Source organism: Grus americana, chromosome 15 (genome assembly GCF_028858705.1).
Source record: "Grus americana isolate bGruAme1 chromosome 15, bGruAme1.mat, whole genome shotgun sequence".
Lineage (NCBI taxonomy): Eukaryota > Metazoa > Chordata > Aves > Gruiformes > Gruidae > Grus > Grus americana.
In genome coordinates, this window is record NC_072866.1 from 12,480,598 (window position 1) to 12,496,698 (window position 16,101).

Consider the following 16,101-nt stretch of genomic DNA (forward strand, 5'->3'; position numbering starts at 1 on the left):
AAAGCAGCTGGAAACCTTTGCACAAACTCTGTGGATATTGGCTAATACTGTATAGTTTGTCAGTTTGCATCTACAGAAGCTAAATTCTCAGTCTCCTATTATATTTGCAGTATTCTAAAAATAAATGCTTAAATGAGATATGTTAATAGGCCTGCTGCCACCAGAAGAACTCCTTGAGCAGCATGGCGTTTGGCTGTACTAGCTCTAGTATTTCTTGGCAGTCACTGAGATTGAAATTAGGACTAAGCTGGAGCAAGCGGCAGAGTTGAGGGTGCCTTCATAACACATTGTCTGTCGCCTACACCAAGGGATGCTTTGCTTGGTAATCTCAGTTTTGATTTAAGTGCCACTGAGCAAGAGGTGAGAAGAACTTGCATTTAAAGTAGGCTGGAATCAAAACCATTTAGAGAATCAAAGGTCATAAATCATTTTACACTGCAAATCATTTTGAATTCTAGCAAAAACCACTTGTGCAGTATCTTTTCTCAATGGGAGAAGCCATTCTCTCAAGCAGAACCATCCATAGAAAGCCATGTGATGTGTAAAATGGTTGTGAGCTGTTCTTAAATACTTTCTGCTATTGGAGAGAAGCAAGAACAACCAGAAAGGTCATGAATTACGATCTTTTCAGAACAGCACAAATGGAAAAGTGTTAGAGAATAGCCATTTCTTACAGTACCTACCTGAAAGCTCAACCAAGGATTAAAGCCCTCTGTACTAAAATGCTCTGTGGAGAAATAAAAGGATTCCTGCCATGAATTGCTCCTGGCCTTAGGTTATGACAAAACGCAACAGCTGGATGAAATGTAGCCTGCATGGAACTGGGAGGATAAGTTGGAAAGTAACGAGCAGATCATACATAATAAATAAGTGGGTAACAAGAAATTGATATGCCTACCATATGGGAACTGAGACAGTCGCTGACTAGAAAGAGCTGTGCTACTGGCTGTTCTAGTACTCTGTATAGTGAATTCCCAGCACTCTACAATTTTTTCTTTTTTATTTAAAGATCAGAAACTTAGGGCAAAATCACCTCTAAAGTCTGTAAAATGTACAGTGCGTTAATGCACTTCCTTAATGCCTTGCTGTCTATGGATACCAAAAGGTTGAAATTCAGATTTTGTGTGGTCCTACTTTTTGACTTTTACGTTCTTGGAGGTAGATTAAAAAGCCTTGTATTTTTATGGTACTGTGCAAGGCTGCCTGTAGGAGTTTACTTTTGCCCTTTGGATGCCAATAAATCCTGACTGTATTTTTGGTGTGGTTAAGGTGAATGAGAGAAACAACTTCATAGATACAGCTCCCATGTTGAAAATTCATTATGAGAATTTGCATCTTACAATTGATTGTAATTTTTCTGATTGAGAGATTTCTTTTTATTCGTGTATTTTGTTAAGCACAAGCTTTTTTTGTCTTTACCACTTAGTGCTTGAGCCCATGAGAGAACTGTCTGGGCGTCCCAAAAGATTTACGGAATAAATACTGTACTCATCCTTGCCCCTCTCTGTATGTGTGTGGTAGCAGTTACAATTTGATATCTTACTTTCAGCAATAGCACTGAAACACCAAATCTAATGTTTTTAAACTGGAAAAGTCCTTTTGGCTCCCAACTCTTGAGAATAAATGCCACTCTGCTTCTGGAAAGAAGCTTTAATTTTATTATGCATAAAATCATTAGAAAAAATACTCAACATGTCTGTCTTTGCAGAATTGTCGTTCTAAGCCCTAATTAGTGCTACTCTAAATCTTGCAGGACTGTATTGAATATAAGGATTTGTTCAGAGCAAGTACAGCTGTAATTAATCTTTGCATTCCCATCAAGAAATGCTGGCGCATGCTGTGAGAAACAAGGAAGGAAACTTTCAGTTCAGGCTGGCTGAGCCAGTACCCAACTGCAGCTAAAAACCACTGGAGTAATCTCTTTATCCCTTTCTAGCGTGCAGAAAGTTCTGGACAGAGAAAAATCAACCCAGTGAGCAGCCTTTACCTTTTGATTATGCTGTTTATTTTCCACGTTCACAAAGTTTTTAGTGGATCTCAGTAATTCAAGAGACTTCAAAATTGGCAGCTAGTATCTCTATAGAGATTCCCAGTAATGAGAATGTATTCCAGAAATCTGAGCAAGTTAAGTACATTTAAAGGTGCGCTCTTTCTATGACTAAGGGAGTCTAATATAAAGAGCTCCTACTGAAATTTGGTGTAAGCAGGAGAGAGCTCATATATTAAGTAACGAGCATATGCATAGGTTAAAAGTGTGGTAGCACGAGGACAACTTTTATTCTAGTTACAACAAAACACCTGCATTATGCAGGGACATATATGTTAATATTTGTCTGTTTACACTGAAGTCTAAAAACAATCAAAGTAAGTTGTTTGTAGTGGAAGGGCTCCACTTGTCGGACTGGTTTCAACCCTTCAATCTCAAAGATATAGCTGAAATGGAGACTTTTATTCCCATGATACAGGCTTTTGAAATTTTTCATGTGTTAAAGCTACGTGCACTTCAAGATCCAACAAGGACTGGCGTAGCTGTGTAAAACAGAGGGCTCCTGCTGCTTCCTGTGCATTATATTAGCAGTTTTCTGACCGTATGGCTGGTTTCAGGACATCAGGCAGGAAAAAAGACACTGCAAAAGGAGAGGTGAATGGTTTTGTTAAGCCCATCTCCCTGACACGGCTGGCTCTGTGCTCAAAAGAGCAGTGCTGACAGTGCACTTCAGAGAGTTCCAGTTTTACAAGTCAGCCCTCTGCACCTCATTTGTATGTTCTCTGTAGTAATTCATCTTTCTTTCATATGGGTGTTGGACCTTGTCCTTTCCATCTCGCATAGGGATGGTGAAAAAGGATGATCTCGGTGTCTTTCCAAATTCTCTAAAATGTTCCCTTGAGGAAAAACAGTAAGAGGTTAAGGCTTGGATTTTTCAAAGGGGCCACTGAATTTAATAGGATAATGGGTGATTAATTCTTTCAAGCTTTCCTGAATATCTTATAGTAAGCTATGTAGGATCGACGACAAGTAACAAGCACAGATGAACAAATAAGCAAAACATTAAAAACTAGGTATGTTTTTATGAGGAAGTCTTACTGACATATCTTCTGGGTTTTTATACTTAGAACAAATATTTGAAGTTGTTCTTAACTTGTCATACTGACAGTGAATTATGTTTAATGAGCCTGTGTTCTTTAAAAAACGGGACCTGGCAGAAAGCTGAAATGGAAAATGTAGGTAGGATAGTTAGGTAGCGATAACTTGCTCAGTTGTCTGTGTTTCTATTCTTGCTAGCTATCCAAATCTTGATCCTTTAGCAATGCCTTCTTGAAAAGATTGTAATTTTCTTTAACCTAGTTTTCTTCTGTTTTCTTCCCCTGCTCCTGCTGTCTCCCTAACAAACCTGCTCTGCCTTAAAACATCAAGTGTTGGACTCAATGTGTTGTGCAAGGATAGTGCTTAACTTGGGTGGTAGTTCCAAGATAGAGTAACCACGGTGAGCAAGAGGAAATGGTGGTCTAGGGAGTTCTGCTTTGCACTATGCTCTTGTTTATGTTGGCACAACTGTTTCTTGGAAGCTCTGCTGTAAATTGGGAAGCTCATCTGAGGAAGAGCACAACCCTATGACTGATTGTAAGCGCAGCCGAGGTGGTGACATGCTGTGGTGTTGGTGAAGGAACAAACAGCTGACATCACAAGTGATCACGAGTCGCCTTAACCTGGTGCTTGCCAAGGAATGATGGCAATGTCTTTATCTTGCTGATCCTTCATCCAAGCAATGGTTCTTTTCCTCCGTAAGTCTTTCCTGATGCTTAAGATGCCTGTACCTTGAGGATGCTGTTTAGTTTTTAAAATGTTTGTGTTCAAAGTTACAGGAGTATCCAAAGTGTTTCCATACTCTTCGAAGTTAAGGCTGTGTTTCGCAGGTATGGAGTGAGAGGAGGAGGTGAACAGAGGGAGGGAAGAAACACAGTGACTCTTGACTTTTTGTGAAATTATATCTTTGTAACATTGAAGGTTTTCCTAGATTAGATGACTGAAGGATGCATCTGAACATGATACAGCTCCAGAAAATCTCTCAAGGTTCCATACTGCCACAAACCAACCAGCTGGTAATTGAACGCTAATGGAAGGAGCAGAGCTGTTAAGTTGTGCTTCCAAAGGAGAAGAGTAAGTTTAGCTCAGTACTCTGCTGCTCCTTTTTCTGAACCTGCACTACCTGGGAAGGCTTTGTATTACAAAGGCAGAAGGCAGCATGGTCTCCACCTTCTCATTAGTTTGCTGCTATGCTTAAAGTGGCTCTGTGGATGGAGTAAACCTGTTTTGCTCTGTTCTTGACTTAGTATTTGGGGGAGGGGAGGAAAACCTCTTGGAAACATCATGCAAGATTTTCTGTTTGAGAGAGTGGAAAACATGTTGCTCTGAGAAGTAATTTATTGACACATCTCAAATGTCTCCTCTGTTTACAACACAGATTCCTGCAGTTTGAACTGTGGCAGACTTGTGCTTCACTTGGCTTTACTCCTGAACAAACTGTTGGTATTTGTCCTTAGAAGGTCTGCTCTCCACCCCGCCCCCAAAGCCTCTTAATTTGACTTGGTTTCCTTGACATTCACTTAATTCTACTTCGGAAAACTCAGTAAAATCTCAAACTGAAAAAATGGTGGTTTATTGATGGAACTCTTTCCCATTTAATTCCATCTCTGAATTCTGTGTATTTAAGACTTTGATCCACCTGGTTTCAGCCTGGTCAGAGTACAGTACTGAACCGGTAGTGATGTTAGATGTGGATTTATTGGGCAGGAGGCAAAAGAACCACCTACTATATCCTCTCTTTCTTCTTTCTTCCAGTCCAGCACATGCATTTTAGGTTGCAAGGAGTTCGGATGGCTGTCTGCGTGGCTGGACCATTTCCCCCTCTGAAGTTCAGTAGGATGTGACTGGGGCTTTAATTAGGAGTTTTTTAATAGGCTAGTCTGCTCAAACAGCTTGTAGAAGTTTGTTAAACACACTTCAATTTCCACTGTGGCTTGATTAATTTACATGTGTAGATGAGGCCTTAAGAATGAAAGCTAAATCGCTTATTTGAAATCGCTTATTTTATCTATTATTTTCTTCAGATTTGTTTTCAGATACTTTTAGTTCTTAATTTATATAAAGCAGATGCATGTGAGGGTGAATAAAAAAAGCTTTCCATTTGATACAAGACTTCAACATTACTTGTGGGCTCTTTTCTTCCATGGCGAGTCATTTCTAATAAGCCTGAGCTTCACGATAGTGGCTTTATAATGATTGAGGACTGTGTCAAAGGCCTCAGATGTAGATGTACATGAAAATGGGATGGAGTTGCACAGTAAGACAGCTGTTGTTCGTGCAGTTACCAACCCCCGTCTTACCTTGTGAGAATCCACTCAGGGATCCTTCAGTGAATCAGTACCTGAACAGCTGTAGTTTTCAGCTCAAGTCAGTCCATTCCAGTTTTGGTTTTGTAAGTGAAAGTAATGATGTGAGTTGTGTGCGGTACAATGGATTGAAGTGAAAAATGTAGGAAAAGCAATCCTGAATGTTTTGAAAAGTTCTGAAATGAAGTAGAAGTTTAGTATACTTGAAACCTTCATACTAAAGTATCAATAGTGCTAAAGTTTAAGTGCACATTTGGAAGTACTTCCCCTTCTCGTCCTGTCTTAACAGCCTTCAGTAGGAGAGAGAGTATTTGGAGTAATCAATATGTTGTGACTGGATGTGAATAAATAAAAAGTGTTTTGAGAAAATGACTATAAATCAGATCACAGAGAAAACTTGACTAGATTGTGAATGGAAACTGAAGTCTATCTCAGATCACCAAAGGTTGTTTGAGGTTCACTATCACTCATCTGCTGGAATCAACATGCAGTGTTGTCACTGGCAGTGGAGCAGGAGAGATGAGGTTATAGAGAGGGCAGTTGCTTCTTGAGCAAAACCCTCGCTCACAGCTGTAAACTAACAAAATGTTCTTGACATTGGAAAACTCTATCATTAGTGATCTAGAAGATTTACGGGTACATGTAAAGGTCAGACTTAGTAAAAGCCCTACCAATCTCGGTGTAAGCAGGTGAACATGAGATGTTGAGTTAGCCTCTCAGTGCTGAGAGCAAGCTCCATATGTCATGAAATTCCACTGATTAGAGAAGGCACCGGGAAAGCAAGTGTAGTAACAGCTGGCAAAACTGGTGCACTTTGTAGTTGAGAGTTGGTCAATCTCTTAGAATTATCAAGCTATTATTGGAAAAGGTTTTTATTTCTAGGGCAAATGATTTTTGAAAATCGGACACAGAAACTGGCTTATGTTCAAGTCTTATGTTCTCTGTAGTTGAGCCTGCTGAGAGCTGAGGTAATGGGCATGGTGTAAAACTTTGGAGTAACGTAAGCAAGGTACAATATTTCTCTTCTGCACTCTACTGCCTACACACTTGGTATTATAGGAATCAGACTGTTAAATAGCACACCTGAGTGCAACCAAGACTTACTTGCATTTTACCCCAGTGTGATTTCCAACTGAAACCTATCTTTCAAATACTGTGTGGCTTTCTGAATCTTGCAAAACCATCGGTTTGGTCTACATTGCATCTAAAAATGTCTTGGTTGTATACACATAACAGACAAAATGAGACTTTTTTTTTTTAAATAAATTGTGAGGGATAAATGACTCTTTCCAATCCTTACAGTCACTTTAACAACAGACATAGACAAACTTTAGTCAAATGTTCCTGAGATTATGTTTCTACAGAAAGTAGAGCATTAGGGCACACTGCAACAAATGCTTTGGTGTAGAAGTGGAGTAAGAAGCATCGTTCTGCAAGATACTGAAGGTTATGCCTGTTGTAAATGCAGTCAAGTTGCTTAGCTTTCCAGCTGGCCACCTGCCATAGCAAAGTCCAAGCTCAACATTCTCTCATGGTTCATGTTAGCTGTTTTTTTCAGCCCACAAGATCCAAGATATTTATTTCCCATCCCTTGATCTGATAAGATTTGAAAGGGAAACTCACTGGTAAACTTGTGATTTAGTTTTGATCAGATAGCACTGCTGACTAGATTAATTCATAAGGTAGTATTTTTTTTTGTCAGTGTCTCCTAGTTCTGCAGATGTTTTCTGTAAACAAAGCAAGCTTCAGGTTTGCATCATACTGAGCTGCTGAAAACAAAGCATTGGACAAGAGTCACATAATAATGTGATTGTGCACTGTTGAGATTTGTAAAACATCCAGTTGCTTCTAAATACTGATGCGTTAAATGGAAATGCCCATTTTTGCATAGCAGCTGCGCACTGAGAATAAATGGGATAATTTGCTAGGGACTGGCCAGTATCTTGGATCCATCCTTCCATTTACAGCTCGGGAATTTCTTTTAACTGTGGCAAGATTGCTGCTTTCAGTTGCCTTCTCTTGTGCGTTTTAGCCGACTGTGCTTGGAATGAGAAGTTGAGCTGGCGTGCGTTAGTTCAACTTCACAGAGAACCTCCGGTGTTTGAGATGAAAGGGTTCTGGCAGCAATTTTGGACAATGTATTTATTTGCTTAGACAGTTGGCAGGGAAACAGGAAGGAATCCTTTCATGGGATGCTTATGACTAGCTCTGTCGTCCACTTGTGCCAGGATGAGTGTGTGAGCTGGGCCCGCTGCTGATGTTGGATACAGTAATCAAACTTTTATTGTTGTTCACACATAACTGTTTCTTCCACAAAAATTTGGTATATATCTCCTTACGTCTACTCCTTGAATCTTGCTAGCTGCTAGTCAGTGAAAGGTAGGAAATGCTAAATCACCATAACCAATGTGTAAGTCTGGTTAAGGGTTTCTCTAGAATTAAAAAAAAAAAAGGCAATAACTTAACCCTTTTGTATTGCACAGTGTGTCTTTGTTTTGTGGGTGGCCAGTTTTCTGTTTTCTCTGCTGTTTTGCAATGACTGGAAGAAAAGCAGGTGCAATCTGTGAACCAGGAATAGCAGTGATGAAGAGACAGTAAGTAGGAGTAAAATCAAAACAGTAGGGATTTGTGTTAATGGTTCTTGAAGCTTATAGTGTAGGATGAGCCTGCCTTAGTCTTTAAAAGAAAATTCCTTTCTTCCTCGAGGCAGTGTTGCTAATGTGCATATTTGAGACAAATGGATGGAATTGTTAACATAGTATCAAGAGTAATTTATCTCATGTACATCCTGTTGATGTAGAAACACCTAGAATTTCAGGAAAAAATGTACTTTTTTTTTTTCCCTTGCAGCGCTTTCAGAAAGAGTTGCTGTACTTAGTTGCTGGAGAAAGCTAACGCATGTAGGAGTTGCCCTTTGCCACAAGAACTCAGCTCCTGTTAAGAGTGTTTCTTAGCTCTAAGGCTAGAATTTCAGTCACAGGGATCTCTAATTCTTATCACTGATGTTGGAGCTCAGATTAGCCTAGACTTTTGGGGAGGAAATTAAATAAATATTTAACACCTATTTTTTTATCCACGCACTGTAAAGCATACGGTTTGGCCAGAGTGTCATGTATCAAAGCAGGATGAGTTTATAGAAAGTCACCCTGACTTGGACAAACAGATTTTTGCGTTCCCTCTTTGTTCTGAGCTGACAAATAATGAATTTTTAAAATATTTTCAAACTTTAACATCTAATACTTACACTGTACGACTAGGCAATAGAAGGAAGACGTAGTTTTTAGAAGAAGCTTGGAAGCAAACAGTACTTTCTTGTAGTTGGTATGTTTGTAGGGTACAGATAGGAGCAACTTGGATAAGCACTGGAGTTGCTGGATGGGAGCCAGTAGCTCAGTCTGTTGTTAAGGAGGAAGTTAAATAACATTAGAGAGGTTTGATAGTTAGAATTCTGTATGGCTTAAATAAGGAGAAGGGGTTAGTCTCTGGTGGTTGAATGAAAAATTAATGTTTGTCTTGTGACAATAAATTTCAGTGCCCAGACAGGACGTAGAATATCTGTAGAACAGAATTACAGCGTAGCATGAGCATCAGCATTTCAGGGCAATTTAGGTTACTTCAGCATCCTTCTGAGTGAATTCTTAACAAGCACAGATTTGCTTATCTCCTTGGAAAATAATACTTAGTTCATCAGCTGTCACAGAGAAGAGAACATACTTTTGGCTGTAGTAAATCCATGCCCTGTTACCAGTGAGGCTGAATAGGAGTGTAGATGTAGAAGTAATCTGTTGGAAGAGCCTGCAGGTTTGGGGAGAGGGAGTTGTTTGTTTGTAGTTGCCCCTTATGAGAATTTTAACCCTGAGTCTTTGGGGTTTGTAAAGAACTACTACTTCCCTGGGACAAAACCAAGGTGCGGAACCTGGAGCCACATCTGCGTGCTCACTTCCAAAGGATATATGTATTACAGTGGCAGGATGTCAACCTGCTGCTTGTGTCCAGGAGGTCTCACTAAAAAAAGTTTCCTGTGCCTCTCTTTACCGGTGAGGTTTTGAGTTCTAATCTCAGTACCCAAAAACTTGGCTGATCTAATGTCTCCAACATTTTCAAATGCTAGTCTCCTGGTTATTTTATCCTACTTCGACGCTCGTAACCTTGCACTTTCCTTGGGCCTCTGCTTTGGATATCTTGCTTTTATAAACCATCTGAAATTCTAACATTAAACCCCTTACAATCAACAGGTGATCAACATCCCAGGAAGCCTGGAAAAAATGAGATCTTGGTATTTGTCTGAAAAACAAAGATTTCACTTGCAAGTTTGCATTGAAAGTTGTCATTAGCATTGCATTGTCAGTATGTGTCTCTGGCAGTCCTAATGGAATAGTACCTTATATAAAGGCCGACTTTGGATGAAATTATGTGTCAGTGCTTTAAGTCCATCTCATTCATGTACCTGAGACAGCAGAGGTTAAAGGCAGGGAGATTCCCAATCTTCTTTCTGGGGTCTCCTGGATTTCCTCTGCCCTGCTGCTGAACGCTTTACAACTCCTGAATGGAGGATGGGATACAAACACCACTGTTCTTTTATTCGGATCGCTGTTGCTTTCGCCTTGCAGATTCAGCTGCAGTTTGTGGTAGTTACAGTATCCATTTCTCCGTGTGTTTTGCTGTATTTGTGGGAATCTTGTTAGATCTATATTATATACTTCCTTGAAGTACAACATTTCCTTCCTGTGTGGTTTAATTCATCATCTGAAACAAGCTAAGACTGACAGGTCTACCTTAAATTGTGCACTCTAAATTTAGCAGCTAGAGACAGAATGATCAGAAAGGCCTAAACTAATATTATGTCAAAAAGGTCTTGGGACAGGGAAAGGAAAAAAGCCAATTTGGAACAGACGGTCCCCTTTCAAGTCTTTTAGTTCAGAGCAGAATTTAGAGGAACCCTTTTTCAGAAGGAAGAGTTTGAAATGAGCCTGTATTTTAGGGAACTGGACAATGGGATGTTTCACTATCATTTATGATCTGACCAACTGTCACTTTGAATAACTGGCTGAGGGTTAAAGTGACAAATTGATAAATTCTAGCCTTGCAGAACATTTCTTATTACTGAGTTTCTATGGGTATTTTAAAGCAATCTACATATGATCTGTTGTGCATTTATTTTCATGAAATGAATACTGCTTGGGAACTCTGCCCAAGTGTTTTCTGCTTGCTTTTTGCAATGAGGCTATCGATGGCAAAGGAAGTGATGCCAGATTAGTTATACTTCTGTGGGGAGAGTTCCTATGTGGTATGAACCTCGCCTGAAGGGACAGAGATGCTAAATTCAATTAGTTATTTCCATGGTGACTTATTTGGAGCTAATTTTAAGATGACATTCATATAGTACAAATATATAGAATAAAAACTTCTTCATAATTTTGTGGCTTTTGCCCCGAGAACGCCGTGTTCGAAATAATCTAGCATATAAAAGAAGAGGTTTAGAGCACTATTTCAGGAAGCAAGAGTATGTGTTTACATTTTACCTTTCCTCCCTTTCTCCTTCACCAGTCAGATTTAAGCAAATTGTACTATTTTCTCTGGCTTTACCAAACTTTATACTACAGATAGTTCAGTTTAAAAAAAAATATTTTTTTAAAAATAATCCAATAGCGATGCTGAATTGTGGAACTTGCGGGCTCATTTTAGGCCTTCTGTTTGTGTTTCTTGATTCCCCCAGTTCCCAGATGTGCAGTGACTCATCCTACTGAACAATGGGAACAGCATCTCTTATTCCTTCACTTGGTCCCAGTTGGCAAAACCGTTACTCAGAGGATATGTATTGCAGAGGGAGAAGAGATTAGCAGTGAGAGAATGAATCATCCAAGCGTTTGTGGTAACTCTTGTGTGGTGAGCAAGAAGTTAAGGAAGAGTATTGGTCTATACTATGTTCTGGTGTACTAAAAAGGATTATCTGAATTATGTAAAATTCATAACTCAAAGGTCACTCTTCCATCCCCCACCACTGTCCCGGAAAACACAGAGTATGGATGAATGACAGCATTTTGATGGCTTGGTTTATTATCAAGAATGATGGGGCAGGGGTGGGGAAGCTAGCTGGCTTGTATCGACAGCAAAATAGATGGTGGTCATCTCAGGCTTTGTTGGTGTGACTTTCAAATGTGAAATATGATAGTAGACTATAAGTTAAAAATAAAAAAGAAATGTCAGTATAGACATGTTCCACTGACATGCCTTGCTGTCACTGACAGAATGGTGCTTTGTATCTAAATACAGTGCTGGTTGAAATGAAATAATGTCTTTCTGAATTTAAGGATCTTATCAATATCGTTAGAATATTTTTAAAAGGAAATGGTGTACTAACAGGGAAATACAAGCAAATTTGAGGGTTGGGGGTTTTTTTAATCTGAACAGACAGAAGTTCAGCAATCTTCTATGAACGTAGTTGATCTGGGGAAGTTTCCTGAGGTGCCACAATTTTTCTTGATACACCAGCCTATAAAAGATTGACACATCTGACCTGGACCTTTTTTGTTCGTTCTTTAAGTGAACACACTGTGATGTGATTACCTTTAGGTATTTAAATATAGTATAAATGGTATAAATAGCTTTGGCTTCCATTTGTATTTTGCCACTTGCAAGCATAGTTCAAAATAGACTGCAATGTTGAAAAAAAGACTTTATTTTTTTTCCACTAGACCCATTAAAATGGTATGATTGAAGTTGTCAATCTGCATAAAGATATTTTTAGTATCTGATGAATCAATAGCAAATATTTGCTGCCACCTCCATAGGAAGTCATGCTAGTGAACCAGAAATAACTGGCAAAGATCTGGAAAAAGAGAGCATTTGAAGTGCTAAGCCAGCTTTTGAATGGAGTTGAATGGCTAGATGACTTTGGAGAATTTGCACTGAAAAAGCCAAACCAGCTTGTTCATGGTCAGTGTCTTCAAGAGAAAAAAATAGTTCAAAATGAGGGGCAGCTGATACTTTATTTTGATAATCATTTGCCTTGAATGGAACCCTTACCTTAATGAACAACTCATAAACTCTTTGTGTATGTGTATTTTTAATATATGCAAATATACACATGTGTGTATACATATGTGTTTATATAATATCCAAAGCATGAGATAAATTACTATTTATGCAAAGCTATCAATAGAATTTAAAATTGCATTCAAGTGCAGCTTGATATCAAGCTAAATAAATTTGACTTCTAGATCTAATTAATACTATCTGTTTTCCCTGGATGACAAGAAAAAAAATAAAAGCTAAATGAATGTTCAGTTAACTGTTCTGATGAAAAATACTAATACAAAACAGTCCTAACACCTGGAATTTCCATATTTTCCTCATTTAAATACATTACAAGTTATTCATCAGGTCAGTTGATGCTGTCTGCAGTTGTTCCATGCTGCCTGCTCAATGAACTGAAATACTCCACGTGCTTCCCAGAAGCAACCAACTTTTCTGTGACTCGGAATAAGATGTAGAGCAAGGTGACTCGAAGTCTTTGGAGGAGGAACTGAACCCACACTTCATAAGTTATAACACAGCACTGAATCAGAGAATCATATTTAAAGTAGAGGGGTTTGAGTGTGTGGTGTGTGTTTGGGATTTTTTGTGTGGTGGGGCTTTTTTCTCCCTTCAGGGTTGTGTGCTTTAATGTTTTGAGCTTTTCTTAACTTCAAACCCTTTGGAGCTAGTGAGGGATTTGTTGTTTTGACTAGAAACAGATATTTTGATTTAAGTACTGGATGTCTTTTGAATTCTATGCTAAAGAGAATATTCAGACATCTTCAGATCTGTCAGACCATGCATATGGTGTTCGTGCCTGTTCCACCAACCTGACCTGGTTATCCAGCTATCCAGGTGTTTTGCAATTACTGATTAAAATTTCCCAGAATGAATTATTTGGCTTAATTGCAGTGTTACAAAGAGCTGTGTAAGAAACTAGAGAAGTCTAGTTTCCCTAAATCACTGCAGAAATGAACATGTATTTTTTTATTAATCAGATTATTTTCTTACCTTATTATAAATGTGCAAAATGTTAAATTGATTGTGTGGGGCAGGAAATGGGGAGGGGACAGAAGCTGTAAATCAGGTAAACTTGCTTGTGTATCCCAGCAGTTTACAGGCATACAGCTGTTTCCTGTTCTCAGCGTGGGAGGGTACATGGACAAGGCAAGGACTCTTAAAGCAACTGGGTAGAAAATAGGAAGAAGTTGTATCAGCGCCTGCCTGTTTGCAGTCTTGTTCCACATCTAAAGGCATTGTATAGGACAAAGCACAATAGATAGAGAAGGGGTTTCTGTAGCTTCAGTGACCTTTTCTCTTTGGGCTCTCCCATCTACTAAATATGACTAATGCTGTACAGGAAGACCTTTTCTCTTATTCATGCGGTCTGTGATATCTCTTCTGATCCAGCAGAGTGCCAAAAAACACAGGAAGTTACTTTCACCTTATGAAAATTCATGATTGTAAGGAAGCTCTTGGGGCAATTGTTCTTTGGAAACTTCTCCCCAAAAAAGTCGTCTTTTTCTGCTCGTGGTCCACTGTAAATCTGTTGTGATACGCGGTAGTTTTTTGCCAATATGCACATTCTCTCTCTTTCGTGAAAAGTCTTCAGTTTTAAATGTTAGGAAATAATAAGTTACAGCTCCTTTTGTCTATGCCTTATGCTGAAAGTACGTACTTGTACAGTACACTGAATCCTCTGATCTCCAGTCTGATTCTTCAGAATGAGCTGTTGTGGCAGCATCTGTTTACAGTTGTACTGCATGGGAGTAATTTTATTCTGCTGTCTCAAGCCTATGATATGGAGGAGAATGTATGGTTTGAGAATTCATATTGCTGTTAGAATCTGAGATGATATTCAGAATGAGAGCATTCTCAAAATTAGTGAATTGGCAAGGGCGCCTACTGTCATTTTGGTCATTAGTGACACAGCCCTGCTCTGCGATATATAAATAATGTGTTTTGCTGCCTAAAAATATTAAAAGGCAGCAGGATTTTTCCATTTTATCGTTCTTTTGACATGGCATCAACTGCAAGACATGTGTCCTAAACAATGAAGAATGCTTTCTTACTGAACAGATCATCTTCATCTGAAGAAATGAAAGGGGAGTGTTTGAAGGAGAATGGGCTTCTGCCAAAGATAGTTTCACTCCAGAAGTAAAGTCTGCATTTATATGGAAACAATTTTATTACTGCTAAAAAGCATGTGTGGGGCTTCTTGTATCCACTAATGCAAAGTGGCACTTGATTTGAGTGTGATACACTGGCAAGCTTGTTTTGGGGGGGGAAAACAAAAAAAAAACCAAACAAAACTAAAACCCCACCCAAAAAACCTCCACAAAACCTCTTCACATTTTCACAGAATAAATTTTCTTTATAAACATTGCTTATATTCTTCTCAGTATAACTGCTAAAGGATTTTGTACAAAATCAGCAAATCTATTATTAAAAATCCTTGAGCTTAAAAGGGAAATTATCTGTAGAAGAGAAACTCCTTCAGAATGTTCCTTTTTCTTATTTTTGACAAGCAAGTCTAGTTTAAGTTATCACAAATTGTGGGTGACTTAAATCTTTTACTTTTCTTAAAGATATGCCAACCAGTCTAGGATATGCTTTTGTTCAGTGTTATGAATTTTAAACAAAATACATTGACTTCTAATAAATGCGTTTCATTTTTACTCCCACCCAGTGTCAGTTAACTGCATTCATCATACAAGGAGAAAAAAACCTAAGGACTGACTTTAACACTTCCTTTTCATTGTAAAGATATACTAGATAGATTTGAGCATTTATTCAGATCTCTACTCAACTTTGATTTTTCTAGAAGTGATAGTTAGAGAATGGCTTTTAGAAGAACTACTGTCTTAACTACACATCAATAGTGCATTGTGGCAGCTTCACTTCATTATCAGCAGTTTATGTGAATTCAGCTATGTAGTACTTCTCTTGTTCCAACTCCTTAAGTATATCGGGATGTTGTCCAAGCTTCCACTTGTGCTATTGCTCTGTTAGACCTCCGTGCATGTTGGAACGTGAAAAGGCTATAGCTCAGTTGGATTTGCTGTCCTAGAAGCAACCTTAGTTTCTATCTCTTTCCTTTTCCACAGGGTGAATCAGTCAAATACTTCCTGGATAACCTGGATCGAATCGGTCAGCTGGTAAGCCATACCTTCTTTTTCTGAACCAAAAGAGCTCAAAGAGATGATGGAAGTTTGGGTGTGCTATGATTAATGCTTTTTGGTTTATTGCTTGTTGGTGTGTGGTTTTTTCCAAAATAATTACACATTAATTCATTTCAATGTTCTTTACTCTAGAAATAGTAAACTCCAGCCTTATGAAACTGAAGCTTTGTATTTGCTTAATATTTTTGACAGACAACAAATACTGTTTATGGAAGTTGTATTTATGCACATAGTTTCTTTATCAGTCCTTCTATGCAGTCTCTGGATCTCATTCACCTGTTGTGATGATCTGATGGCTGGTGCTACTTAAGATAGCAGAATGAAACCTTACTGAATAAAAAAAATTTACTAGCACTTGTAGGATTCAAAATTGGTAATGAAAACATCTGTCAGGAGACTTGGAGGAGAAAGAACAGAGATGATTTTTCCTAAATAGTAACAGTGATAAGCTTCTGAAGAACAAATCTCTCTCCAGGGGTGGGCTGGGCCACAACCTCCAGTAGAACATGTT

General features: G+C 38.6%; 1 protein-coding gene across 1 annotated transcript in view; it reads left to right on the top strand.

Moving 5' to 3' along the window:
- Positions 1 to 16,101, top strand: part of GNA12 (G protein subunit alpha 12) — a 44,537-nt gene that overhangs the window by 20,585 nt on the left and 7,851 nt on the right. Inside the window, exon 3 of the mRNA XM_054842924.1 lies at positions 15,516 to 15,566. Within this exon, the coding sequence (XP_054698899.1) occupies positions 15,516 to 15,566 (51 nt within the window). The remainder of the gene's footprint in view (positions 1 to 15,515; positions 15,567 to 16,101) is intronic.